Here is a 27288-nt window from a genome sequence, read left to right on the forward strand (position 1 = left end):
ATGAAAATTCAAAGTTAAGAATGGAACTCAACTTAACACATTCCTTTTCACCTAGGTATTACAACACATATGATACTTTAGATCATACACAGCTTTCAGAGTAGCAGCCGTGTTAGTCTGTATTCGCAAAAAGAAAAGGAGTACTTGTGGCACCATAGAGACTAACATACAGTTTTAGAAGATGTATGCAATACTTAAGCACAACTGGCCACCATGAGATTGGAATTTCAGCCCCGACTGCACTTCCCTCATTCTGTGTGTTTAAATTAGAAATTTACCTTAATGTATTTTTCTGTTTTTTTTTAATGTTTAAAAGTAGTGCTTTTCTAGTAGTGCAAAGAAAAATGAAAATAACAATAAGGAACACCATTAGGTTAAGGACCTTAGGTTGAGATCAGATGAGCAATTTGGATTGCAGATGACCAAATGGAAATCTACAAGAAGCAGACTCAAAATAAACATCAAGGAAAAAGTCTTCCACTGAGATCAGATCAGCCTTTGCAGGTGTTTGTACAGCTGTTAGATTAGTATTAACACGAGGTGAAAAATGGGTTATAGTCTCCCGTATGGGGAGCCATAGGTCTCAGATTTTGCCCCCCTTTTCAACAGAAGCTTCAAAATGTCCAATTAAATTAAATTTCTAATCTAATTTGCAAAATATTAATATTGTGTTGCTTCTCCCCCTGTGATTTTCAGGATGCTATAATGAGAAAAATAAGAACAACTTTAAGGTTTTAGTGTTAGCTTTGCAACTCCAAATAGTTTAACTTGCCTATTAACATCAATTTCTAAAATTAAAATAGGAATAATAAGCATATTGAATCTGAGTAAAATAAGCATATTGAATCTGAGTAAAAGAGGGGATGATCAGGCTTTCATTTAAAAAAAAACAATTTACTGTTACTCCCTAACTCCTGATGGTCTGAAGTCATCATTATTTCCCCCCTACTTAGCCGCATTCCAGCCCGACCTTGCTCCCTATGCCAAAGTGTCCCTCCCACTCTCCTCCTTCAGTCCCTGTCCCTTTGCCCTTATCCTCACCCATCTGTGACCTCCGCCACCACTCCTCTCTCATTCTTAATCTTGATTCTCTCAGCTAGCTTCTTTTTCTTGGCCTTCAAACATACCTACTTCTCCGCATCTTGAGAAGTAAATCTTCCTCAGTTTCTCCCACCTTTCCAACTGCTACCCTGTCTCCCTAACCCCTTTCACATCCTAGCTCCTCCTGTTGCTTGTACTTCCTTTCACTCCTCTGTTCCACAGTGGCTTCTCTGACTGAGTCAATCTCCAATTAGCTTTTCTTGGCCAAGTCCAAATCTCTCTTCTTCAGTTTCATCCTCCTTGACCTTTCCAGGCTCACCCTACTTGACCTTTCTACTACCTTCAACACTGTTGACCATATCATCCTTCCTAACTCTCTTCTACTTTGCGTTTCTGAACTCATGTACTTTTATTTGACTTTCAGATACTTGATTTGGAGTGCTCCCTCGAGTATTTCCTCTGGAGGCACCACCTCTTCTTTACCCCCTCTCTACATCCGAATTCTGTCTTTGGCCCCTCTCCTCTTTATCCTCTGCACTTTATGCCTGGGTAACCTCATCCACTCGATTTGAGCTATTATCTTTATGCTAGGTTTTAGAGTAGCAGCCGTGTAGTCTGTATTCACAAAAAGAAAAGGAGTACTTGTGGCACCTTAGAGACTAACCAATTTATTTGAGCAAAAGCTTTTGTGAGCTACAGCTCACTTCATCGGATGCATACAGTGGAAAATACAGTGGGGAGATTTTATATACACAGAGAACTTGAAACAGTGGGTGTTACCATATACACTGTAGTGAGAGTGATCAGGTAAGGTGAGCTATTACCAGCAGGAGAGCGGGTGGTGGGGGGGACCTTTTGTAGTGATGATCAAGGTGGGCCTTGATTATCACTACAAAAGGTTCCCCCCCCACCCCCCACTCTCCTGCTGGTAATTGTTGACCTTACCTGATCACTCTTGTTACAGTCTGTATGGTAACACGCATTGTTTCATGTTCTCTGTGTATATATCATCTCCACACTGTATTTTCCACTGTATGCATCCGATGAAGTGAGCTGTAGCTCACGAAAGCTTATGCTCAAACACCTTTGTTAGTCTCTAAGGTGCCACCAGTCCTCCTTTTATCTTTATGCTGACTCTCTCTCTGCCAATGACTGATCCCCTTTTGTTCCCTTCTCGCACAAGTGCCTGTGCTCTCCTGAGTGCTGGCCTCCGAGCCTGAAATGGCCTCACTGGTCTGGTAGGCCAAGCAATCTCCCTTAGAATACTTCTTCTCAAACCCACTGCTTTTCACAATCCCTCAAACAACAATCCGCAAATTCCATTTAAACAATTTTTAAAGGCAATTAACAAAACAAAAAAGACCACCTAGGAACTACTACAATAGGTAACGTAGTACCCAAACAAACCCTTAACTTTATTCTGTGTATTTCTTCTTCCCTGCATCCCTCCATTTCCCTTGCTTCTTGTTCTCTTTCCAGTGTCTTCTTGTGTCAATTTAGCTGCCCGAGGTGGACATATCTTTATTTGCTATGTGAATTGCCATGCATCCCTATAGCACTATACACAAATGTTTCATAATAAAATAAGGAATAAACAATAACAGCAGCAACTGGAAGCATCAGTGTGGATAAAGGATTTATGTATGCAATATGCATTGCATACTATCTAAAATAAGCAAAAGCCAAAGCAATGGAAAGACACTGATATATTGTTCCACACTGTGGGATTGTACCAGCATCCTCTCTCTATTGATATAACATATATGGAAGCCACTGTGTCTACAGACAGTTCTGTTATAACTAGTTATGGATCCAATATGTAGGATGGAACAGTAGAGTGTGAAAGCTAGAAGCTATGGAACACAGGTCCTTTCTACACCGAATTTTTGCCTCTACTCCAAGAGGGGAGGGGGAAGGGCAGTGGCAGGTCATGGAACATATATGGACAACACATCTCGAGGAACCAGTTACTGTAAGGTACACGTAGCCATTTCTTCTTCGAGAGCTTGTCCATAAACATTTCACTGTTGGTAACTCACAAGCAATGACCTAGGTTACAAGGAGGTGGGTGCTAGGAGTCTACCTAACCAGTGATTGTAGGACAGTCCTACCAGAATTAGCATCTGCTCTTGATGCTTCCACGATGGAATAATGCTGGGTGAATATGTGTATTGAGCCCAAAGTAGCTACCCTAGTATCTCCAAATATGGGAACATTTATCAAAGAAACAACAGAGGTTGTTTCTGCTCTGATACACTGAGATGTTAGACCCACCTATGAGAGTATGTTTGCTAATTCATCACATCACTTGATACAAGCAGAGATCCAGTTAGAACATCTGTGTTGAAAGGACTTGTCCTTTAACCCTGTCTGCATAAAATATCAATAATCTTAGAAATACCCTGAATGGCTTAGTCCTATCTACACAGCAGGAGAGCACTCTAAGAACTTCTGTAAGGTGTCCCATTTCATCTCACCTTTATTTGAATGTGGATGGGGGGGAGGTGTGAGAGACAGGTAGAGGGATGATCTGACTTAAGTGAAAGACAGAGACCACTTTCAGTAAAAATTTAGGGTGAGGTCTTACTGACACTCTGTCTTTATGGGGGGACTTGCCATCAAGTGCTTGTATCTCCTCAACCCCTCAGGCCAGTGTTGCTGCCACAGAAAAGCTGTTTTAATAAAAAGTGGAAAGAGAGAACTTATGGCCATTGGCTCAAAAGGTGGGCCCATTAGCCCCAATCAGTCCAATATTTATAGTTCCTGAAGAGGGGGAGGTTCTCTGACTGGGGGATATAATTACCTAGCTACCAGAGGGTGTGAAAGTGTAAAATATCACTGAAGTGGAGGGCGGAAAACTGAGATGGCTGCTCGGTGAACCCTCCGGGAACTCACTGACAGTCCAGAGTTCTTTAAAGATAGAAGGTAGTCCAGTATGTCTGGAATCTATTCCAGGGATGGTGATAACTGATGCTGCACCCAGATTATGAATCTCTTCCATTTGGCAGCATAAGTATGCCTTGTAGAATCTTTTCTACTGCGGATTAGAATGTTTTGTACTTCAGATTAATAGGATCTTTCCACTCAGGTCAGCTAGCCAGCTCCCATGCCATAAGGTGCAGTGAACATGGATCCAGATGGAGAATCTGATAGTGCCTGAGATATTACTGGCTGGAGAGCCAATTGTATTGGAGGTTGGATGGAGAGATTCTTTAGGTGTAAGTACCAGAATTATCTTAGCCATGCCGAAGCTATGATCATCCTGGCTGCATCTTGCCTGAACATCCTGAGAACACTCAGGATAAATGCAATGGTGCAGGAGTATAGAACTGCTAAGGATCTCCGTGTGGTATGTCAGTCCTTTAGAGAGCGTAAGGCCTCATCTGCTTTAGCACTGAGTTCACATTCCTTGAATGGGAGATCCTCAATTGTTATTTGAATCACTTTAGAGATCCCTAAAGAGCAAAGACCAGGGTGGATTTAATTTAAATCATGATTCAGGAAGACTATTCAACAGGTTAATCATTAATATTTGGAGGATTTTCTTGCCATGCAGTATTAGGAGGAGAACATCACCAGAGAGACATTTAAATTGTTTTATTTAACTAAAACAACAACAACAACAACGTTATGTATTCTGGATTTTTTTCTTGAACAGCAAAATGTAATATTTTAACAAAACAAGCATATGAATTTTTGAATTTAGTTAAACATTCAAGTTTTTTAAAAATCAGGTTTGTTTTTGTTAACATTGTTTTAAACTAAAATAATTAAATGAAACATTTTTTTAAAAACAAAAACCAAAAATTAAATTGACTAGGTCAGCCAAGTCAACATGAGAAACTTGAAATATTGGCTTCTGCAGCTCACTCAGTTGTCTTCACCTTCATTTTCCTGTTTGTTCATAATCTGGGAAAGAAAAACAAGCTTTCCTGCTTTTTCAGGTCCCAAATGATTTCTCAATTTGGAATGAATTAGTCCAAAGGAAGAAAATATCCTTTCTACACTGGCAGAAGAAGCTACTGCTGTTAAAAGTGAAATTATCACTTCAACAGTCTCTGAATCCAAGTGCTTAAGTGACTTCTACCAGTTCACTGGTGTGACTTTCTTTAAAACATCATCAGCAAACATATATTTCTTGAATGGTTCACCCTTAGCTCTGAAGTTTATTATAGTTGGCATTATGGAGGGATGATTGCTGGATGTCCATGTCATAGCCAGCTCTTCTTCTTCAGCAGTTAAGGTTTGACCCTGGTACCAAGTATTGAGAATATTTGCAAGAAAATGAGCTGGAGATAGTGCTTGTCCCATTTATTTTTTTAATGCTTGTAATTTAACTCTGTCATTGCATATTTCTCTTTTTAAGATCTCACTCAGTTCCTTCCAAATTTCAACAGTGTTAGCAATAAAGCAGCCATTTCCCTGCATTTTGTTCCAGGCTACAGAAATAGACTTCAGGGTACTCAGCATGTGTTCAACATTTCTCTTAAGATCAACGTTGAGAACTTTGGCTGCGACAGTGCCATCTATTTTTTCATGGTTTTGTTTATAAACTGTCATCAGATTAGGCCAGTTCTTGATATAGTGCTCAAAACAGTCCACTACTGAGTTCCATCGCATGTCTTGTGGGAGAGTTAGCTTGGTTCTTCCCACTTTTTTCAGAGCAGCTGCTGCAAAGTGGTTGTTACGGAAGTATTTTGCAATTTCAACAATATTAGCCTCTATTTCCGGAACACTGAAGTCTTTGGCTAGGAGGTGCATCAAATGAGCACTGCAACTGTATGTTATTAGCTTGGGACTCTCTTCACACTCTTCTAAATAATTTCTTCTCATCTTGGACACATTTGCAGCATTTTGTGTGACCAAGCTGCATACTAGACATTTGTATTTTTTTTCTCAGTTTGTTATAGCTTTTACTGCTACTTCTTGTAAGTATTCTGCTGTGTGTGCATTTCTTGATGTATCAATTGTTTCTGTAAGGAAGACATTCCCTTCTTCTGTTGTCACACAAGCACATACAACAGGATCATTGTGGACACTGCTCAACCCATCAAGACTCAGGTTAACAATTTTACCCTCTAGACCTTTTGCACACTGCTCAGTTTCTCTTTCACACACTTTATCCAGCAATGTGCCTGCAACATATGCTCTGTTGGTGGACTGTATCCTGGTCTTACTGACTGAACCATGTTAATAAAGTGTGGGTTCTCAATCATACGGAAATGAGAGTTTGTTGCAGAAACAAACGGGGCAATTTTTTCTGTAATCTGCTGGTTCTTATCACAAACTTATCTATGGCTGTTTCTGGATGATGGAGATTTTTGTTTTCTTTTTGCTACAGGTGATATACTGTGGCTATGTGACATACATGATGTGACTGAAACACTATCATTGGCAGAAAACTCTGAAACTATAGAAAATGATGGTGATCTTGAAGGTGGATAGTCTTCAGAATCCTGTATGTTGAGGATGGAGTCTCCTAAACAAAATAAGTCAATGCAGTTATTTAATTATTACCATACTGCTCATTTAGCATTACTCATTGCATTCCCTGACACTCAGTACTACTTTAAAGGTGAAATTGTAAAAGGAAGATCTGCCTATTTCAGCTATTTATTTTTTATCACAACTGCATCTAAAATGATAATACTACTATATTTTTTGCTCAAACATGAGAATTCAAGAATAGTCCAGAAGGAAGACAGGCAGTCCTTAAAAAAGATTATGAAATAAAAGTTTACCAACCTGAAGATCCTGCATGTTCAGACATGTTCCTTTCATCATCTTCAACACAGCTTCCTCCTGAGAAGGAACACTTATAGAATCATAGAATATCAGGGTTGGAAGGGACCTCAGGAGGTCATCTAGTCCAACCCCCTGCTCAAAGCAGAACCAATCCCCAACTAAATCATCCCAGCCAGGCCTTTGTCAAGCCTGACCTTAAAAACCTCTAAGGAAGGAGATTCCACCACCTCCCTAGGTAACATATTCCAGTGCTTCACCACCTTCCTGGTGAAAAAGTTTTTTCCTAATATCCAACCTAAACCTCCCCCACTGCAACTTGAGACCATTACTCCTTGTTCTGTCATCTGCTACCACTGAGAACAGTCTAGATCCATCCTCTTTGGAACCCCCTTTCAGGTAATTGAAAGCAGCTATCAAATCCCCCCTCATTCTTCTCTTCTGCAGACTAACCAATCCCAGTTCCCTCAGCCTCTCCTCATAACTCATGTGTTCCAGTCCCCTAATCATTTTTGTTACCCTCCGCTGGACGCTTTCCAATTTTTTCACATCCTTCTTGTAGTGTGGGGCCCAAAACTGGACACAGTACTCCAGATGAGGCCTCACCAATGTCGAATAGAGGGGAACAATCACGTCCCTCAATCTGCTGGCAATGCCCCTACTTATACAGCCCAAAATGCCGTTAGCCTTCTTGCAACAAGGGCACACTGTGGACTCATATCCAGCTTCTCGTCCACTGTAGGTCCTTTTCTGCAGAACTGCTCCCTAGCTATTCGGTCCCTAGTCTGTAGCGGTGCATGGGATTCTTCCGTCCTAAGTGCAGGAATCTGCATTTGTCCTTGTTGAACCTCATCAGATTTCTTTTGGCCCAATCCTCTAATTTGTCTAGGGCCCTCTGTATCCTATCCCTACCCTCCAGCGTATCTATCTCTCCTCCCAGTTTAGTGTCATCTGCAAACTTGCTGAGGGTGCAGTCCACGCCATCCTCCAGATCATTAATGAAGATATTGAACAAAACCGGCCCGAGGACTGACCCTTGGGGCACTCCGCTTGATACCGGCTGCCAACTAGACATGGAGCCATTGATCACTACCTGTTGAGCTCGACGATCTAGCCAGCATTCTATCCACATAAAAGTTCATTCATCCAGCCCATACTTCTTTAACTTGCTGCCAAGAATACTGTGGGAGACCATGTCAAAAGCTTTGCTAAAGTCAAGGAACAACACGTCCACTGCTTTCCCCTCATCCACAGAGTCAGTTATCTCATCATAGAAGGCAGTTAGATTAGTCAGGCATGACTTGCCCTTGGTGAATCCATGCTGACTGTTCCTGATCACTTTCCTCTCCTCTAAGTGCTTCAGAATTGATTCCTTGAGGACCTGCTCCATGATTTTTCCAGGGACTGAGGTGAGGCTGACTGGTCTGTAGTTCCCCGGATCCCCCTTCTTTCCTTTTTTAAAGATGGGCACTACATTAGCCTTTTTCCAGTTGTCCAGGACCTCCCCCGATCGCCACGAGTTTTCAAAAATAATGGCCAATGGCTCTGCAATCACATCCGCCAACTCCTTTAGCACTCTCAGATGCAGTGCATCCGGCCCCATGGACTTGTGCTCGTCCAGCTTTTCTAAATAGTCCCAAACCACTTCTTTCTCCACAGAGGGCTGGTCACCTCCTCCCCAAGCTGTGCTGCCCAGTGCAGTAGTCTGGGAGCTGACCCTGTTTGTGAAGACAGAGGCAAAAAAAGCATTGAGCACGTTAGCTTTTTCCACATCCTCTGTCACTAGATTGCCTCCCTCATTCAGTAAGGGGCCCACACTTTCCTTGACTTTCTTCTTGTTGCTAACATACCTGAAGAAACCCTTCTCTTAACATCTCTTCCTAGCTGCAACTCCAAGTGTGATTTGGCCTTCCTGATTTCACTCCTGCATCCCCAAGCAATATTTTTATACTCCTCCCTGGTCATTTGTCCAATCTTCCATTTCTTGTAAGCTTCTTTTTTGTGTTTAAGATCAGCAAGGATTTCACTGTTAAGCCAAGCTGGTTGCCTGCCATATTTACTATTCTTTCTACACATTGGGATGGTTTGTTCCTGTAACCTTAATAAGGATTCTTTAAAATACTTCTCATGATGTTGTTTCATTTGGGCAACCAGGCTTTGCATTTCTTTCTTGCACTGTTTGCATTTTGCACGCATGCCTGTCTTACCCACAATATTCCCAAACTGGGTCTCTTTTACGGCCTGCTGCCATTATAGGTTTTCCCGTCTAGTGAGAGAATATTATGGTAGATCTCAAATCAATGAAGGCTACACTCAGATAGACCTCAAGACTTCTGGAATATGCTGCTCAAACAGTTTCATATTTGTTTCTACTGCCTGTCCCTCCCTTCTCACATTTATCTTCAGACTTCTTCTCCTTGTCCAGGTCTATTCCACCCCCAACAATCTTCTAGTCATTGAACTTTTTGAAACTTTTCACTTTTAAAGAGAGGTAAGCGATTGATTCTGTGTGACACAAATTTGCAGACAATAGGGTTGAGGTCTGTTATTTCTCACCTCTATATATTATTTATTTATTTAAAAACATTTTTGCTGTTAACAAGCATGTTATCTCTGGAGACCCAAATCCACAGTTTGAGAACTGCAAAACTAAGCATCTCTGATGGTACCTTCTAGACTGAGCACTATAGAAAGATTAACCTAAATAATCTATACAGAAGCCTCTGGAACCCCATAAGATTGGGTCCCTAGTCCATGAACTATTGGAACTCATTTACAAAACTTTTCTTAAACATTATATGAATATATTGTCTCATGCTAAAGGAATAGGGATTATAAATTCTAATTCATGATGAAATATCTTTGAGCTATAATGTATCTATCTTTACATAGGTTTTTTCCTCAAAAAGCATTTTATCAAAACAATCGGATTTAAATAAAAAAAATCATTGATTTTTATCCACCCTTGCGGAGACATGATGATCCGTTATAGGAATGAGGTCACCATAGATCTAGAAGCTATACCTGCAGCATCACAAGCTGCTTGGAGCGATATGCATAACACAACCTCACCTTCAGCAACTTAAATTCTTCCCTACTGTCTTAAAGAAGCCTGTCTACAAATTTAACCATGTAATCCCACTTCAGATATTTGTATTTTGCCAACCAGGCTTGGTAGTTAACGATTCTCATTTGGAGGTTTGATGTGGAATAATTTTCCCCACCCAAAAAAAATTATTTTTTGGGGTTCCTTGTCGTTTGATGTTGCTTTGTGTTGCCTTCCATGTGATCTCTCATTCACCACAAGAACCATCCATGATGCCAGCCAGTGTGTATAAAATTGCTCAATACCCTGGGAAGACAATAGGTGGAGATGATGATCTGAGCTCTTTGATGCTGATACCAAAGAGACAGGTGTCTGCCAGAGCAATTTAGCTGACTCTAGCAGTCCACCTTTGATGGGCAATGCAAGAGATCCAAGTATGGACTCGTGTAGGATGTCTAGAAGCTTCTGTGACTTTTCCTGTACTGCTTCAGCTGGAATCTCCAGCGGGTCAGCTATTCCTGGAACATCTTATAGCCCTCTGGGGTTGAGGTAGAGGACTCAGGGACTACAATCTCAGGCACGGATGATGAGGACGTTTGAAACTGGGTTAAGATGTCCTCTGCTTGGGATTCCTCACTGGAACCATTAATGTCTGTTCAGCTGGAGTGGAGCAGATTGGGTTGGTTGAGGCGAAGAAGGGGAGTTAATCCTGGATTGGGAGGCAGACACTGGCCTTCTAGCCTGATGATTTCCTCCCAGAGCCCAATACAGACAAAGGTACTGTTAAGCACGAGATACAAGTGGCCAAGGGAGAGGATACCAGATAATTCTATCCCTCTTTGAGCTTCTATGTCTAGGGTAATAAAACTCAACCCTTGACTCCCTCTCCATGGTATGCTACCTAAATATCTGGACCCTGGGGAACAAATTGGTCCAACCTCCCTACTGCCTTCAGAACCTGAGGAGAAGAATGTATAGTCCTCCTGGAGAGGAAGAGCTATAGCAGCTAGTGTGCTAGGAGCACCTTTAGTCTGTGCTCTGGTTGGTACCACTAATGTACCTGGTACCAGTGTCAGAGCAGCAGTCAGCGCTGGAGGAGGCAGTTTCATCACTGCTAATAGTGGATAGTCCAGCACTGAAGAGACCAGTAGGTCTTTCAATGCTATATAGGATTTCGATACCAAATATGCTGGTGTCAAAGACAGGTGAGCAGATGGTAGATGGTCATGGTGCCAGGGTTATTAGTGTGAGAGACATCAGGGCCTCGGTGCTGAGAGGTCTGTACTGAGAGATTTTTCTTCTGAAGTTGGAGAGGATTTATGGTTCCTTGAGGAAGAGGACAGAGATCTCTTTCCTTTGTGGGTCCAGTGCTCTTTCCTTCCTCTGTACCCTGAGATTTTATAAACTAGAAATATGGATCTTTACAAGTAGCTGTTGTTATTAATTATTAATCATGTTTATTTTGAACAGTGTCTACCACAATCAGATCTTGGTCTATGACGGAGGTTTTTAGGTGCTACAGTAATAAATAAATAATATCATACTGTCTAAGGGCCAACAAAGAATGGACCCCTCTTTGCGAGACACTGTACAAACCCAGAGGTGTAGGTGGTCCTTGCCCCAAAGAGCTTACAGTCTAAATAGACAAGACAAACAGAGGGTGGAGGAAGGAGTTGCTAACAATGGCAGAGTGAATAGTGTGATGGGAGCTAACATTAAACTAATTCCACAAGTGTTTTTTTTTGTGGGGATGTTAGGGTATAGATTTACTTAGGAAGGGATTGGTTAAATGGAAAGAAAAGGGAAGGGAGACGGGACACAGAAGGCCAGGGCATGAGGAAGACAGGGTAAGAGGGACAGGTGTGCTGTGAAGCTGAGGTGAAAAGAATGGGAGGGAGGGAGGGAGAGGAGTGTGCTGAAACACCCAATCAAACACAGGGCAGAGAAAGTCCAGTTAAAACTTTGGTCATTTCTGCTCCAGCCGGCTGGAGACTCTGGTCAGCTAGGCCACATTATAAGGGAAGAGGGGAGGCACCACCTGCATCCTAGTGCCTCCAGAGTAGCAGGAAGTCTCCCCTGCATAGTTCACGGTTCAAAGAGATGCTAGAGTCAGAGATCACCCCTTGAGGCCCCATTTTACCCCACACCCAGTGCAGCATTCCCCAGTTTGGCTGCTTCTGCTCCCACTTTGACTCCAGGAGTTAAGGAGGCAGCCAGAGCACTTTGAGATGATGAGTGTTAAGAAACTGCTGCTCCAGGTGTCTCGGAGTTTGACTGGGATGCATTGACCTCTCCAGAGAGAATATTTTCAGAGGAGACTCCCTAGCTCTTTGGGTTCTCATAGAAAATGATTTACAGATGGTACGTGATTCTGTTATGTGCACTTCACCCAGACACAGCAAGCATCTAGTGTGCCCATCATTGGAAGGCATTACAGCCTTGCAGGAAGACGAATTTTTGAAGCCTAGAGATTTCTGCTCAGCCATAATGACTGATCTGAGTACCAGAGCTAACTCACAGGAAAACAAAAAAAGTGAATTTCCTTCTAAAAGGAAGAAAGAAATTACTACCAAAAATCTGTAACAATAACACTATTAACTAACTAACTACTAAGTACCCCACTATCCAGAATTATTTACATGACAAAGAATAGGCCACATAATGAGCAAAGAAGCTTGGACACTGCAAGTTCCAACCCATACCCAAAGGAAGGGAGAAGGAAATGAAGGGTAGGGTCGCTCTGCCCTTTTGGCCCTCAGAGGCACCAGAATACTCAGGGCGCAGGCATGACCCCCAAAGAACATTGCTGGCCCAAAGTATCTGGACTTAATTGTACTGGATGCATGCTCACCAACAGTGAAATATATATGGACAAGAACTTGAAGCGTTCATCTCTAGAAAGGCTGGATGAGCTGTCTCCTCGAATTCAAATCAATGTCACTCTAGTAGGTCACTAGGACAGCTGCTGGCACAAGACCAAATTTACCCTTCAAATGCAAATAAACTGTATATTGTTTAAGATATTGTTACATATATTAAAATAATTACAATGATTTTGTTTTTATACCATGCCTTTATATAATGGAAAACATATAGCTAGACTAATAATATTGATCCTGCAAAACATAGAACTTACTGTATGATTTCCAATCTGTTATGTTTTCTATGGGTTTATCCCTACTTACCATCAATGACAACAATACAGTTTCTATAAGTTACCTATAACAAAAGCAAGCTCCCCTGGATAAGATTTGCAAATAGAATATGTGCCACCATCTTTAGGAGCCAATAACTTTAAATGTTGTGAAGTGCTGTCTTACAACAAATGGTTTCATTCTGAGTATCACAGATTATAAATTAGCACAGCAAACTACTATTAAGGTAAAACAGTAGACCTCTGTCAAGCCCAAAAGAAGCAAATGTAGATCTGACTGAATTCAAAAGGATTTGCACAGGCTTCCATTAGGACTGAGTTCTGCATTAGGGTTTAATGATCACTACATCTTAATCAAAGCAGCAGAGCTCTTGGAATTGCTTCCAGAGGATTATTATCTCTTACCTGTATTTCGCTGTGGGGTCTCAAACACTGAAATTGTGTCATCACTCAGAAAATAAGAAATAATGAATTGCCGATCCTTGTCAATGGGATTATCAGTAATAAATTTTGCAAGAAAGCGCAGCAGGTTACTTTCGAGGCCTTTTCTATGAGGGCAGAAGAAGTGGCAAGAAATTCAGTACATAGAATGATGAAGCTTTTCATCACTTGGAGACGCATTCTGTGAAATAAACTGTGTTATTCTTGGTCTGGACGGGAAATGGAATGAAGTTCCCTATTTTTTCAAAAATAATTTTCAGCTGCGGTTAACAAAGCTAAGCAGGGTCAGCCAGATAGAAAGGAATTATTTTTCAGGGCACAGTTGGTTCTCTGATTACAGATTCTGATTGCATCTGTATTCAATCTCAATTGCAAATCAGGCTCAAAGTTTATTTCCAGAAATTTAATTGGCGGGGTGGGGAGGGGGGAAACATTTTTTAGATGTATTCATTTTCAAACCTAAATACAAATCAAAATACATGTCAGGACCCTCTCCAGGAAATTTGGCCAATCAGATTCTTTTCCCATGTGGCTATTTTTTAAAATGTGAAAACAGAATGAATTCAACAATAGTATATTTATTGATTTAGACGTTACTATTTTAAAATATACAGAGGTTATATAAATTATTAAAATTTTACCAAGTCTTCTAATAGCATTCTCCTTTTCTGAAGGCTCTACACATGGGTTAATGAACCTCAGATCTGCAATGCAGCTTTGTTTTTTACTCAGGACTCATAAATCAGGGCACAGTCTGTATAACCCACAATGGAAATAAAAGGTGCTAATGTTTTCATATTGCTACAGTACAACTGTGCATGAAAACCAGTCAACAAAGAAAAGAATTCTCAGGAAATCTCAAGAGAAACAAACGGGGGTTATATCGTATTTGTGGATCTTCTGAAATTCTTTTTAGTTGTCTACAATTGGAGCTGGGGGGGGGGCGATTGCCAGCTCAAGTAGATATACTCACACTCTCACCCAGCTAGCATGCTACAAATAGTAGTGGAGCAACGGTAACACCGGGAGTGGCAGCAGCAGTACAGGCTAGCCACCCCGAGTATGTATCCACAGGGTCTGGTTGGGTCATAGTTGGGGCAGTTAGCCCCAACCACCTCTCACCACTGCATGTGCTACCACAGCTACATAACTTTTTTTTAATACGATAGCTCAATGAGAGCTAGTGCAAGTATGTCTACTCGAGATGGGAATCACACCCTAACTCCAAGCGTAGACATACCCTCAGAGCCTGATCCAATGCCAAATGAAGTCAAAGGAGTCTTTGTATTTATTTTAATGGGAATCAGATTAGACCCTAACTTCATAGAAGACCGTATTTGCCCAGTTCACAGAAATGCCGAATGCAATGTTGCTAACCAAGTCCTAATACACCTGGAAACTTACGTCAGGTAACCTTGAGATTTCACTTAACACCACTCTCCCCTGCAACCAGGAATTAAAAATATTGACTATGTGATACAGGTGGGCCAGGAAGCAGTGGTAGAGGGGAAATATATAAGCCCTAGGCTAATTAAAGCATGGTTCCCTGTAGACTAGGAAGGGTTGCTACAGGTTAATTGGAGCACCTGTAGTTAATTAAGCCCTGTCAGGAACCTAATAAAACCCCCGCTTCAGGCAGTCAGGGGAGGAGGAGGAAGGAGTGAGGACTGGAGTTGTAAGATTTGAAAAAACAGAGAACTGAAGTAAGGGAGACCCACTCCTGCAGGGGAGGGAGACTTCCTCCCCCAACATCTAAGGACCGAAGGTTCCCCACCCAAGGGGGAAGAGGGTAAGAACCCACAGGAGTTGAGAGGGGCTGGGGCTCAGAGTGAGGAGCAAACCCAGACCCCTCCCCTGCTTCCCTCCTCTACCACCTTCCCAGGCCATTATTGGGGACCTCAGTGGCCCAAGAACAGGGGCAAGAGGTGGCATCTTAGCCCCCTGCCAAGAAAAGCGCAGGACCCACCATACTAACATTGGCCATCTTGCCACAACTGGGATTATCTTTCACTAAAATACCTGTCTTTCTCCAAGAATTTCTTGAAATCTTTCTGGGGAGGTTGGGGAAGAAGGCTCATGCAGGAGCCTAGAGAATCCTCTTCAGAGCCAAATCCAGTGTATGGTGGAAACTTCCTTTCTATTTTTGGAGGAGGTGGAGCCTTGAATGGAACTGGAGTAAAATCCTCTATAAGAAAATAAGATAACAAGATTTTTTTTCAGATCATGCTATTTTAAAGATATTGCATTTTCAGTATAGATGTCTATTAATATATCTGTGTAACAGAGCAGAATCTCTCTCTTTAAATCATGCTTGCTTCACTATTTATAGGGTGAAATGCAGGACTTATTGAAATCATTGGCAAAACTGCTATCATAATTTTGATGGGGCCAGGATTTCATCCATGCCCAGTAATGTTTGGCAGAAATCAGTCAATAGGAAGGGAAATATTATTCCTAAACAGAAGAACCAAATTTTTAAAACCACTTTTCAACTCTTATCCCTTGGGATCATTCCACAATTTAAATTCCTTACTTGTGATATTTTTCTCTGTTTTTTTTTGTCAATTTCTATCTTTGTATTGGAAGAACTCAAATGTTTATGTCAGTCTTGGCAAGTTGCCAATAAATTCAGTCCTATCCCAAATACATCCAAACTTTCTGAAGCTTTACTTTTATAGTCCTTCCCCTACCCTACTCTTAAATATTGCCTTAGCTCCAGACTCACTCATCAGCATTATTCCACAACTATGATCCCTTTCTCCATATGAACATGACCAATAACCAATCTGTCCTCTCTTCACATATGCCTGTCAGCTCAACAAGCTGTTATAAGGTCCACCCTGATCCCTATATCTAGCAAAGATCCTGCTGCCCCAGTGTCAGCTGCTGCTATAGCATGCCATAGTTGCTCCCCTGAACCTGTGTTTCCCAGTATTACAACTTGCAACAGCTATTGAGGCTTACAACCAACATAAGAACCTAAACAGATACAGTTTTGATTATTATTTTCCCTGAAAATAAAGTTTATTAACATTGAAGCAACACTGATAGATGTTGGAAAACAAAAGGACAACGCACTAGGCAAATCACCAGCCAGAAGGATGTCACAGCATCCACGGTCCATGAAAGAACTGAGGGCCTCAGAAAGGCAGTGTACAACAATGGCCACAAACAAGAATGGGTTTTTTTTCTTCCCAAGCCTTGTCTCTTCTACCTGGAGTGGGAGAGATTTAATTCACTATTTTTTCCCTTTTCATTACCAAAACAAAAGTATCCAGTGAAAATGGTGAAATTTACACACAGTTCTATAGGAAGAAAAACTGATTGAATGAATAATGAATTTTTTATCTGAAACATCCCCAACATTATTGTACTGTAGGTTTGGTTTTGGCACATGTAGAGGAAAAGGGTGAAATTTGGGCCAATTCAAACTTTTCCTGAAGTGCTTTTTCAGTCTACATATCTATTTAAAATAGGGGTTCTCAAACTATGTCGGGGCCCCAAAGTAGGTCACGACTCCATTCTAATGGGAGCACCAGGGCTGGTGTTAGACTTGCTGGGGCCAAAGTCAAAGCCAGAGGGCTTGAGCCCTGGGTGGTGGGGCTCATGTTTGGGCTTCAGCCCTGGGCGATGGAGATCGGGTTACAGGCCCTCTGCTCAGGCTTTGGTGGGCTCAGGCTTTGGTGGGCTCAGGCTGTGGTCCCCACTTCTGGGGTCATGTAGTACTTTTTGTTGTCAGAATGGGGTCGTAGCGCAATGGAGTTTGAGAACCGGTGATTTAGAACATGCTAATAAACGAAGATCATAGCAACCTACTCTTTGAAATTCAGATTTATCTAACACAAGTTTGTTGTTGAAAAGTAGAGCAAGAATTCAGATGTCAGAATTTCTCCTAAGTATAAGTCCTAAACACAAGAAGCACCTTCTCCATGCTTCCTTCAGCAGTTACTTCTTTTGCAACATATCCTGTTGAATATAAGTTCTTAATGGAAAATCTAACGCCTCCTCTTGAACCAGTCAAGAGGAGTTTCTATAAAAACAAAGCAGCCAATGTATTTCCCTCAGAAGTCACACATGCCCTTTATATATACAGATATAGATATAGCGCAACTAGTCTGAGGGGGCTCAAATCCTAAATCAATACATAAAAAGAAGTCTCCTGCTAGGAAATTTTCAAATTTTACACCAAAAGCCATCACTGTAACAGAGTAGAATCATATAAGTAAACACATGACAAAACATTATTTTCTAAAAACATTATTTCCGGCAATATTGACCCTCTAGAAAATTTCAGTGTAGTGTGTGAGGAGTTACATGTCCAACTCTAGTTAAAAAACAAAACACTGTGTACATAAGTCTCTGCATATTGAGAGGGGGAAAAACCCTTATGTGACTTTGTATGTTGAATTACAAGGTGATCACACATGTATTCTCTAGTTGAAAAAGAACTATCAGATTTATAATGTTTATTATTCTCAATTACAGTAGCTTTAATTTGTGGGACCTACATAACAAATGGAACACTGATTAAGATCTTTCTTGCACTCCAAGAGTGCCACCTAGTGTATGTCTAGTAGACAAGATAATTACTCAATTTAGTTTTACTCTCCTGGTACTCAGCAATTGTACACATGTTTTAATGTGTCAGTCATACCTGTAATCAACCATGCTTAATATAGCACTAATAAGTCATGATATCAACAAAATACTATCGTATTCAATTGCTGTAGTATTTAGGTGTCCATTTTTTGTCTTCCCAGGTCCCATTACATAAAGCCAGTCTAGATTGGGCTCTGTGTAATTATGTAATATTCCTGTGTGGTCTTTAACTTTGGCCCTCAGAACCAATTCCTAAGAATTTAATGATTTGTTATCCCTGAATTCATATTTTATCTCTATTAAAGTCCTGAAAATCTGTAACAAAACAGTTTAGCAGAAGTATTTTTGAACATTTGTAAATATGTCGCTTGCTTTAATAATCTGCAGAGTAACCCGATGTTCTTCTATGTTCTTCACAAAAAAAATCTTGCAAATCATTAGGGACCAATGCAGAAAATAAAGTAAGTAAAGTCCATTTATTCAAGTCTGAATACTCTTGATAGCATAGCAATATTTTCAGAATCCTTCTCAATCCATAGCTAACTTTGCACACACAGCAGTTGATCTTCCAGTGATCTGCTGCACAACATCTATCCATCTCCTGGTTGGTCGTCCCCTACTATGATGATCTTGTACCATTCCTTGCAACGTTTTAATGTGAATTTACGGTGGTATTGAAAGCCTGGGGTAATGAAATCCTATTCATGGACAGGACAGGTACACCATAGGCACTGGCAGTCTTCTCCACCCTGCTGCATCAATGCACCTCAATCTTGAAACTGAAGGATCATCTCGATGGGTATGTCTTCACTCCACAGTTAACCTGGATGATTGACATCTGGGTCTGAGCACCTGGGTTAGGTGCCCAAGTGTGAGCGCCCCCACTGCACAGTCCTACCCTACTTAATGTGTCATCACTGTTTCTGCCTTCGGCCATGCGTGTCTGGAGGGATGGGAGGGAGGTATATCCCATACTCCTTTGCTGTAGGATTCATTCCCAGTCAGTTGAGGGAGAACTTGTCTGTCTGGAGGGACTGTGGGAAGGGCATCGGAGGACTACCAGAACATCAGTGATTTTGTCTACATCTTCACTGCCAAGTGGGTGGGTTCTAGCCAAAGTGAAAGTGGGCTCTAACCCATGCCTCCAGCTGAGCAATGTAAGATAGCCTGGGCTTAAAGCACCCTCAGATCTGAGTCAGAGGATTTTCTATCTAGATATTAGGGAACTCGGGCTAAAACCCAGATAAAAGCCTGGGTTATCTGTGTAGTGAAGACATACTCTATGCATGAGAGAGCAGTTCAGTCTCCAGAGCAATTCAAGGAATCTAACTGTGGTGCTGGTTTTGGTGACCAGAACACCTACCCACTGACACCCTCAGATTCATTTCACATAACATACCAAACAGTCACTACATTCTAACCACTTTCAATCACGAAACAAGATCTGAACCAGCAACATCCAGGCAAAAAACTTTATATCCCATTATTAATCTCCAGAGCCATCCAGTCCCCCTTAAGAATAAAAACAACTTGAATATTATGTAGTCTTCTCAGTAGCGAAAATGGTGGTAAGGACCAGTTCGGTGGCATAGCAAAAGCATTATGCTGGCAAGAAATCAGCTTTCAAATTTGAGATTTCATCTTTTGCTTCCAATTTCAATGGAGTTTTAAAAGTACCAGTGAAGGGGTACTTGCAATTCCCTTGGACTAAACACAGATGACTAGTACTGGACATAATGCTAGGTTCATGCATTTGCCAACAACCAACAGGTATAGAAGAGGCCTCCCCTAGTTTCCAACTTTGTTTTACTTGGTAGGTGAACTGTGAACCAGGATCTCATGTCACTAAAATAAAGAGGCAATGCCTCCTTTTCTCCTGCCTTCCAAAAGGAATATTACAAGAGCACCTATTTGTCACATGGTTGGCAATGCAACCAAAAATGTGATACTATTTAATTTTGGCTCACAAGAATAATAGGAGGCCCTCTTCCCCCTCCACATACTTTTCTATTATTTATTAATTAAATATTATTTATGAAAGGACACTTCTTACTCTACTTCTGTGCTATGATGAGACAGTAAGTAAAAAGCATAAATATAGTTCTCCTCAGAGACACACTCAAGAGTATATTTCCCATTTCATTTGGGCATTCATTGTCTATAATGTATATGTGGCCATTGCTGCATTCAGATCGTCCTGCTCTTTCTATGCAGCTGCATTAGCAAAATTTAGGCAGACTATATCCGATATTGAGGTGTCTTTCCCTTGCATTCAGACCAGTGCTGCATTCATCCATAATAATGTCAGGCTTCCCGCTGAAGGGCATGAGCTATCGTTTACAAAGCTGCTGTCCTTTGAAAACTTTCCCTTTGCTTTCACAAATATTATGCAGAGCAAAACAGACAGAAACATTGGAAACATATTGATTATCATAACAACTGCACTTCAAGAGAAATCTCCTTGTCCTCCTAAAAGGCAATTCTATTAGCATACAACTCCTGCTGAAGCCATATAGTCAAATAAATGCTTGAACAAAGAACAGCAAGGGGTAAGATGGGTAACTCAAAATCGCAACAGCACCAGTGAACTTGGTCATGCAAGGTGCTGAGCACTCTGGTCCCAATTTAACAAAACACTTAAGCAAGTGCTTAACCTTTGCCAAGGGCACAGTCCTCCTGAAGACAAGTTAAAACTAAGCACCTGCTTAAATGCTTTTCTGGATCAGGAACAGAGTGCTGAGCACATTGCATGATCAAGCCCACAGAGGTATTTCTGCCCGCTCCAAATAAAGTCTGCACAAGCTCCATGGAGGACAAACATACCCTCTTCCTGGGGTTTGAATTTATTGGTAACTCACAAACAACAAAACATAAACCCCAACCTTGAGTTTTCTCCCCCAACGGTACCTGTTCCAAGAATTACCCACAGGACCTCCTTGTCTCTACCCTTAGTCCCCTCTGACTAAAAGGTCACTCCTTTTTATATCCTGAGAAGGTATCCAGGGGGTTAACACGTCACGGTAAGTCAGCAGAACTTAGCAGCTTTATGCAAGGTTCTAACCCCTGCTAACAAAGTGGGTCACATTGAGATGCCTGCATTTCTACATAGAATCATAGATCCTACCACCCTAATACACACTATTTATTTTTCTGATATATGTGTGGGAAACAGTGTGCCATTCTGCCCTCTCATAAACTTGCCCAACTAGCTGAAGTTAATATCCATAAACTAGTACCAGCAGTCAGCCAGCCACTATTACGCTAGAGAAACAACCTTTGCAGCCGTAATATTTAGCTGTATTACTTGGCGGGCAGATAATAGTTGTGTGTGTTTCATTTACCACACCACCCCAATTACAGAAGCCCCATTCACCATTCCAGTAATCACGGTATGGACATTCTTCATTTTAACAACATGTTCTGATAGGGTCTTGTTTAATGTCTGGCATATTTGCACCAGTATTGTTCCAAATGTTTTTTTTTCTAATGCCAACAAGTGAGGCAAGAAGCAGTATTCAATATGTGTAGATAGCTTCAATAAAGGCTTCTACTGTAATACTGGGCCAAGCTCCAGAGAAATAAAAAGGTGGCCTTCCTCCTTCTGATGTTTTTCAGTCATTTGCTGCTGTCATTCTACAGCACTACAGTACCTCATTCCACCAAGGAGTTAATTGGACTTTGGTCCAAACTCTGTGTTCCATCTGATCATGAGTCTGGGTCACAAACAAGTCTACCCTGGTATCTGGTTTCACATGTCAGGAAAGGGTTGTAGCAGCACTTTTCTCACCACTTTTGAGCAGTCCAGATACATGTTAGTATCTATTCACTGGATAACTAAATTGATGGTAGGATAAACTGCTCTTCCAAGGAGACACCCATACTAAAAACAGCTCTGATTCTGAATGAGGAATTCTGGGATTGCTAAACTAAATCCCATACTCCCAAAATGTTTTCCCATCTTGGAGACAAACCCTGATTGTTTTCCAAAATTCAGTGCTCCAGTTTGCAATTCTTGAGGCTTTATGGGATAGCTGCTGTGATGTTCTAGACTGCACAGATTCTGTATAGTAGAGAGCATTAAGTGTAGATTTGCCAGCATCATTGTGCAGGAAAACACAATTGTTGTGAGGATGCACTGAATCATCTCAAGGGAGACAAACATCTAAACTCAGCTACCATTTTCAGAAAATAGATCATCTGACATCTTTACAAAATGCAGTGTGATAGGGAAGAATATGAAACCAGTGTACACACATGTTCAGATGTACATTCTTTTACATACTTTGACTGAAGGTACGGATATCGGAACAGGGAAGTGGAAGAATCAATAGCCTTTATGTAGGATCATTTTATTGTTCTGGTTTTGAAATAAAAACAGTCAAGGGCATAACATGCAAATCTGGGTTGGTCTTAAATAGATCATGACAGATGACCCATGTTCAAGAAAGATGAATTCAAACTGGCACAGGTGTAGAAAAGGGTTACTAGGATGATGAGGGAAATGGAGACCCTACCTTACAAGGGGAGGCTAAAAGAGCTTGGCTTTTTTAGATTAGCAAAACAAAGGCTGGGAGGGGATATGATTGCTCTCTCTAAATACAGGGAGAGCGAAGAGATATTTAAGCTATGGGGCAATGTTGGCACAAGAATAAATGGGTATAAATTGACCATGAATAAATTTAAGCGGGAAATTTGAAGAAGTTTCTAACCATCAGAAGGGTGAGAATCTGGAACAGCCTCCCAACAGGAATTGTGGGGGCAAACAACCTAATTAGGTTTAAGATAATTTATGAAGTAGGATTGTATGACAGGGTTGCCTGCACTGAGAGAGGACTGGGCTAGGCACCTCTGGACATCTCTTACAGTTCATGCCTTATGTTCCTAAAATCTCACACTTCAGGGGCTTCTGGTGGGTCTCACTCATATGCTCAGGGTCTAACTGACCACCATATCCAAGGATGGGAAGCAATATTCCCACAAGTCAAATGGGCACAGACATTGGGCATTTTTTGCCTTCTTCTGCAGAATGGATCACAGGTCACTTGCTAGGATCATCTGGGTATATCTTACTAAATCAATTCCCTGCCATTGCATCGGTGCACCTCAGTCCTGTTCACTGACTTCGGCACACAATAGTTCAGTTTCCTGAAGACTGTAACACTTTGGTCTAATGCTGGTTGTTGGGCTTGGTCTGGATGTGGTTGGGTGGTGTTTTGTGGTCTGTGATGTGCAGGAGGTCAGACGGGTGGTCCTTTCTGGCCTTGACTCTATAACAACTCCACTGGGACCCCTGCAAAACTACTATTTTGTTGTTAGCTACTTAAAGCAGATTATAGCTCCTGGTTTCTAATTAAAAAAAGATAAAAGGGTTGCTATTAATAGATTCTTTTAAAAATTCAAAGTTTAAAAGCGGGCACAGAAAAGGATAAATATGACTACTTACTGATTCCATACTTTGTCGTATAATATTCTTTAGTGAATTCATCACAGTCACAGAGTTTTACCCTCCTTCCCCAAACATTGATCACTGCCCCTATTGTCAGGTCAGAGTCTTTGTAAAATTCCTGATGCACAGTTCCTGTCTAAGAAAAGAAAAAAAAAATTTAAGAAGCATCTCTATGAATCTCAGAATAAAATGGAACTTTCTAAAAAAAACCAAACTGTTGGAATTTTACATAAATATTTGATCTTTAACAAAAAAAAACCCCTCCATATTTCACATTTTAGATGTTTTTACTCCCATTCCAAGCTAAAGCTTTTTCTAAACATTTTCACAAATACTGCATATTAAATTTCAACACTGCTCATTTAAGCAGTTCTACAGTGACACCACCATTCTTACAAATAACCTTCTTTGTTTTAGATAAGCAGGATGTTAGAAACGATAAAACAACTGTAATTATGTTAGATGGCCTGAGGTATTCAAAAATATCTGACCTTACGATTGTCCAGAATGTAACGGCCTTTGTTTCCTACTAAGCCTCCAAACACATTGAGAACTGTGCGATCTGTGATTTCACCAGGCTGATACAGCCCTGCCGGAGCATACTGCAAGGAAAGAGAACAGATGCTTAAGAACTGCATCTAATAAAGCAAAAAACAGAGACTTCAGTTACCAAACAAAACCAGTGGTTGTATGAGACAATTTTTATATGACTGTTTTTGTGTGAACATTTTTAGTGAGCATAGTGAGGCGTGCTTATGTTACTGACCTCCAAAGCCACTCTGCTGTTCAAACTATACATTCAGAGTCCTATTGTGCACCTAAGGGCACAGTCTCTTTCTCTGAAGTAACTGGAAAGCAAAGGTTAGCACAACTAAAGTATTGCATACCTATAAAATTCTGCTCTGAGGATTATTATTATTGCTGGTAGTTATTATATTATTGTAGCATGTAAAAGCTGCAAACGGGATTGGGGCCCCATTGTGCTGGGTGCTGCACAAATATAGAAAAGAGCTAATCAGCCTATTCTATTGTGATGAATGTTATAATTAATGTTCCTATAGTAGGTTTTTAATTTATACTAGTAATTTATTCTAGTTATAACCAAAAAAAAACAAAAAAACATTTTTAAATGAAGAATCAACTAGATGTGCACATAACTAAAACAGATTTTATTATCTTTTAATGTAACCCCAGTCCCTCCTGTATACCATCCCCATTTTGGGTAATCTTTTGCTGCCCTTTCTCTAACTTCCATTGACTTCAGAGAGAAGTAGACACTTGAATCCCAATCCTTCAATGAGCAGTGCATGGGTATAGGGTCTGCTAAGTCAGCGCTCACTGCAAGACCAGGGTCCCAGACTGTTGGCTCTTCAAGGCAGGGATCGGTTGTTTTTTTAAAATTGGCCTATAAACACCTATGGCTTACAGAATTAAATATTATAACAAATATTAAAAGCAAAGGAGGGGGGAAATAATTCAACACTGCATTACTCCAGACTTACAGCGATGCAAGTCTATCACCAGTATAAGAATGGAATGACACAAAGGTGATTCATGCTCATTGTGTTTAAACTCTAAAATGGTAAGTAAGTTATGGAGGACTAAACTAATTAGTAGACCCCCTCTAAGGGCCTGATCTAATATCGATTGAAGTCAGTGGAATGACTCCCATTGACTTCAATTTGGCTTTGGATTAGACCCGACTCTAAGAATTCAAGTTAAAGCAATGATACTGTAGCTGCTAGCAACAATTTACATTGCTGAATCTTGAAACTGGACTTTTTCTAAGGACTTAGTAAAATATCATGGCCCAATTCTGAATGCACATCATTTTTATGATGGTGTAACTCCACGGATTTCAATGGACTTACACTGATTTACACAGGTGTGCTGGGGTATTAAACTATTAAACTTAAACTTCTCCATTAGTATAAAATTATAAGGAAAAGGAAATTGTAGAATACAAACCTATTAGTTCGCCCATCTGAATTTTCTCTCTTCTTGATTTAAGTACAGCATTCCCAAGCCTAATTATTTTTTATAATTTTTGTACCTATTGTGTGATCAAATACATGGGCAAGAAAAAAAATCCCGTAACTGTGGTCATACTCAGTCATTTTGATAATATACTGTAATTAACATTATACTCCTAATACAGGAATTTGAAAATAATGCATTTAAGTTTTTAGTTGGCAAAAAAACTTAAAGTATGCTGTATTTTTTATTCTTCACCTTTGGTAGCTTCTTCCTATTGAGGAAAAGTGGAACAGCATCCCGGCCCGAGTTTACTGGTATCACTTCTTTTATTTCAATAGTATCATCAGCCAAAAAATAGTGCAGAATAAGTTCTCGTGGGTCCCCAAACATGGATTCTGTATCATCCCACATACAGTAAAAACGTAAAACGTGTCCATCGTACTCCAGAAACTGTCTCAGAGTGTCAAAGCGCTCATAAGGGCGCAAGGGCTTTATACTATCCGCAATCTGAAGATCAAGGAGAAATGAAAGAGAGCTTTTTTAAAATGACGTGTTCTCAAGTGCAGGAAAAAAACACAGGGTAAAGACATGTTCTCAGATTAGTTTTAAGGGTTTCAAATTATGTAATTTAGCTACAGTAAATCAAACACAACATAGCCAAAGCACTATTTGAAAAAAGAGGATACTCTCAGTATATTTTTGAAAAGATCAATTATTTTTAGACTTTTAAATCCTTGTTTCTCCTGCTATAAATAGTCCTTCCAATCAGAAAATTGTCAAGTTTTTAACAATAAGATATTAATAACCTGTGCCACACAAGTTTCAACAAATTATCTCTGGTACCTATATGGCTACGTTTCATGATAATCACCACCCTCTTTGATTTCTTCGAAGATATTTTATATCAGTAATTAACTATTGTAAAATAGTTGCTGAAAAAAAGCATAGGATGCAGTCAAAGAGATGATGTAAACCATGGTGTTTGAAATGAAAAAACTGTTGATCTGGCGTTTTCAAGGCTTCCGGGGAGCTTACGTGATTGTTTTAGAAACAGACTAAACTTGATGAATCAAGACAAATTTTTGATGGCTTACATGTAGACGCATCCTTTGACCTTTACAGCATTTAGATGGGACAACTTTTGGATATTTTCTTCTCCTTAAGGGGAACTTGAAAACTTTCTAGAACGTGACCCTAAGCTTTGCATATCCATGTCAAACCCAACCAGCACCAGCACTTCCATCATAGCCACCACCATCCCCCAATGTTGGAATGCAGGGATTTACCACCACACAATTTGGCATTCTTTTCCCTAGACCTCCAAGGTGCTGTGACCAGACTAAACAAGAGGAGGGAACTAGGCAACATTACTTTTTCCGCAAAAAGAAAAGGAGTACTTGTGGCACCTTAGAGACTAACAAATTTATTTGAGCATAAGCTTTCATGAGCTACAGTTCACTTCATCGGATGCATGAGCTGTAGCTCACGAAAGCTTATGCTCAAATAAATTGGTTAGTCTCTAAGGTGCCACAAGTACTCCTTTTCTTTTTGCGGATACAGACTAAATACGGCTGCTGCTCTGAAACCTGTCATTACTTTTTCCATGGCTGTGTCTGAGCAACTGCAGAGATATGAATCTAACGTTCCTACTGCACCTTGTTTGTGTAGCGTTTTCCATCCCCACCTTATTCCTCCTGCTTCTTTCATATCTTTCTCTTTTTGCCATCTACTTATCTAGAGCCTGGTTTAGCTAATCAAGAGAGGCTTCACCTTGTTCAAAGTGGTCCTGAGCAGCCCAATCATAGTAAAATAAAATATTTGTCTTCCACGGACTAGTCACAG

General features: G+C 40.6%; 1 protein-coding gene across 2 annotated transcripts in view; it reads right to left on the reverse strand.

Moving 5' to 3' along the window:
• EFHC2 (EF-hand domain containing 2) overlaps positions 1–27288 on the reverse strand; it is an 89851-nt gene that overhangs the window by 21611 nt on the left and 40952 nt on the right. For both annotated transcript variants that reach the window (XM_043538111.1, XM_007064441.4), the window contains exons 5-9: positions 25702–25953; positions 23961–24071; positions 23467–23605; positions 15444–15609; positions 13389–13531 (exon numbers count right to left, since the gene is read on the reverse strand). In XM_043538111.1, coding sequence (XP_043394046.1) covers positions 13389–13531; positions 15444–15609; positions 23467–23605; positions 23961–24071; positions 25702–25953 — 811 coding nt within the window. The remainder of the gene's footprint in view (positions 1–13388; positions 13532–15443; positions 15610–23466; positions 23606–23960; positions 24072–25701; positions 25954–27288) is intronic.

Source organism: Chelonia mydas, chromosome 1 (assembly GCF_015237465.2).
Source record: "Chelonia mydas isolate rCheMyd1 chromosome 1, rCheMyd1.pri.v2, whole genome shotgun sequence".
In the NCBI taxonomy this organism is placed as follows: domain Eukaryota; kingdom Metazoa; phylum Chordata; order Testudines; family Cheloniidae; genus Chelonia; species Chelonia mydas.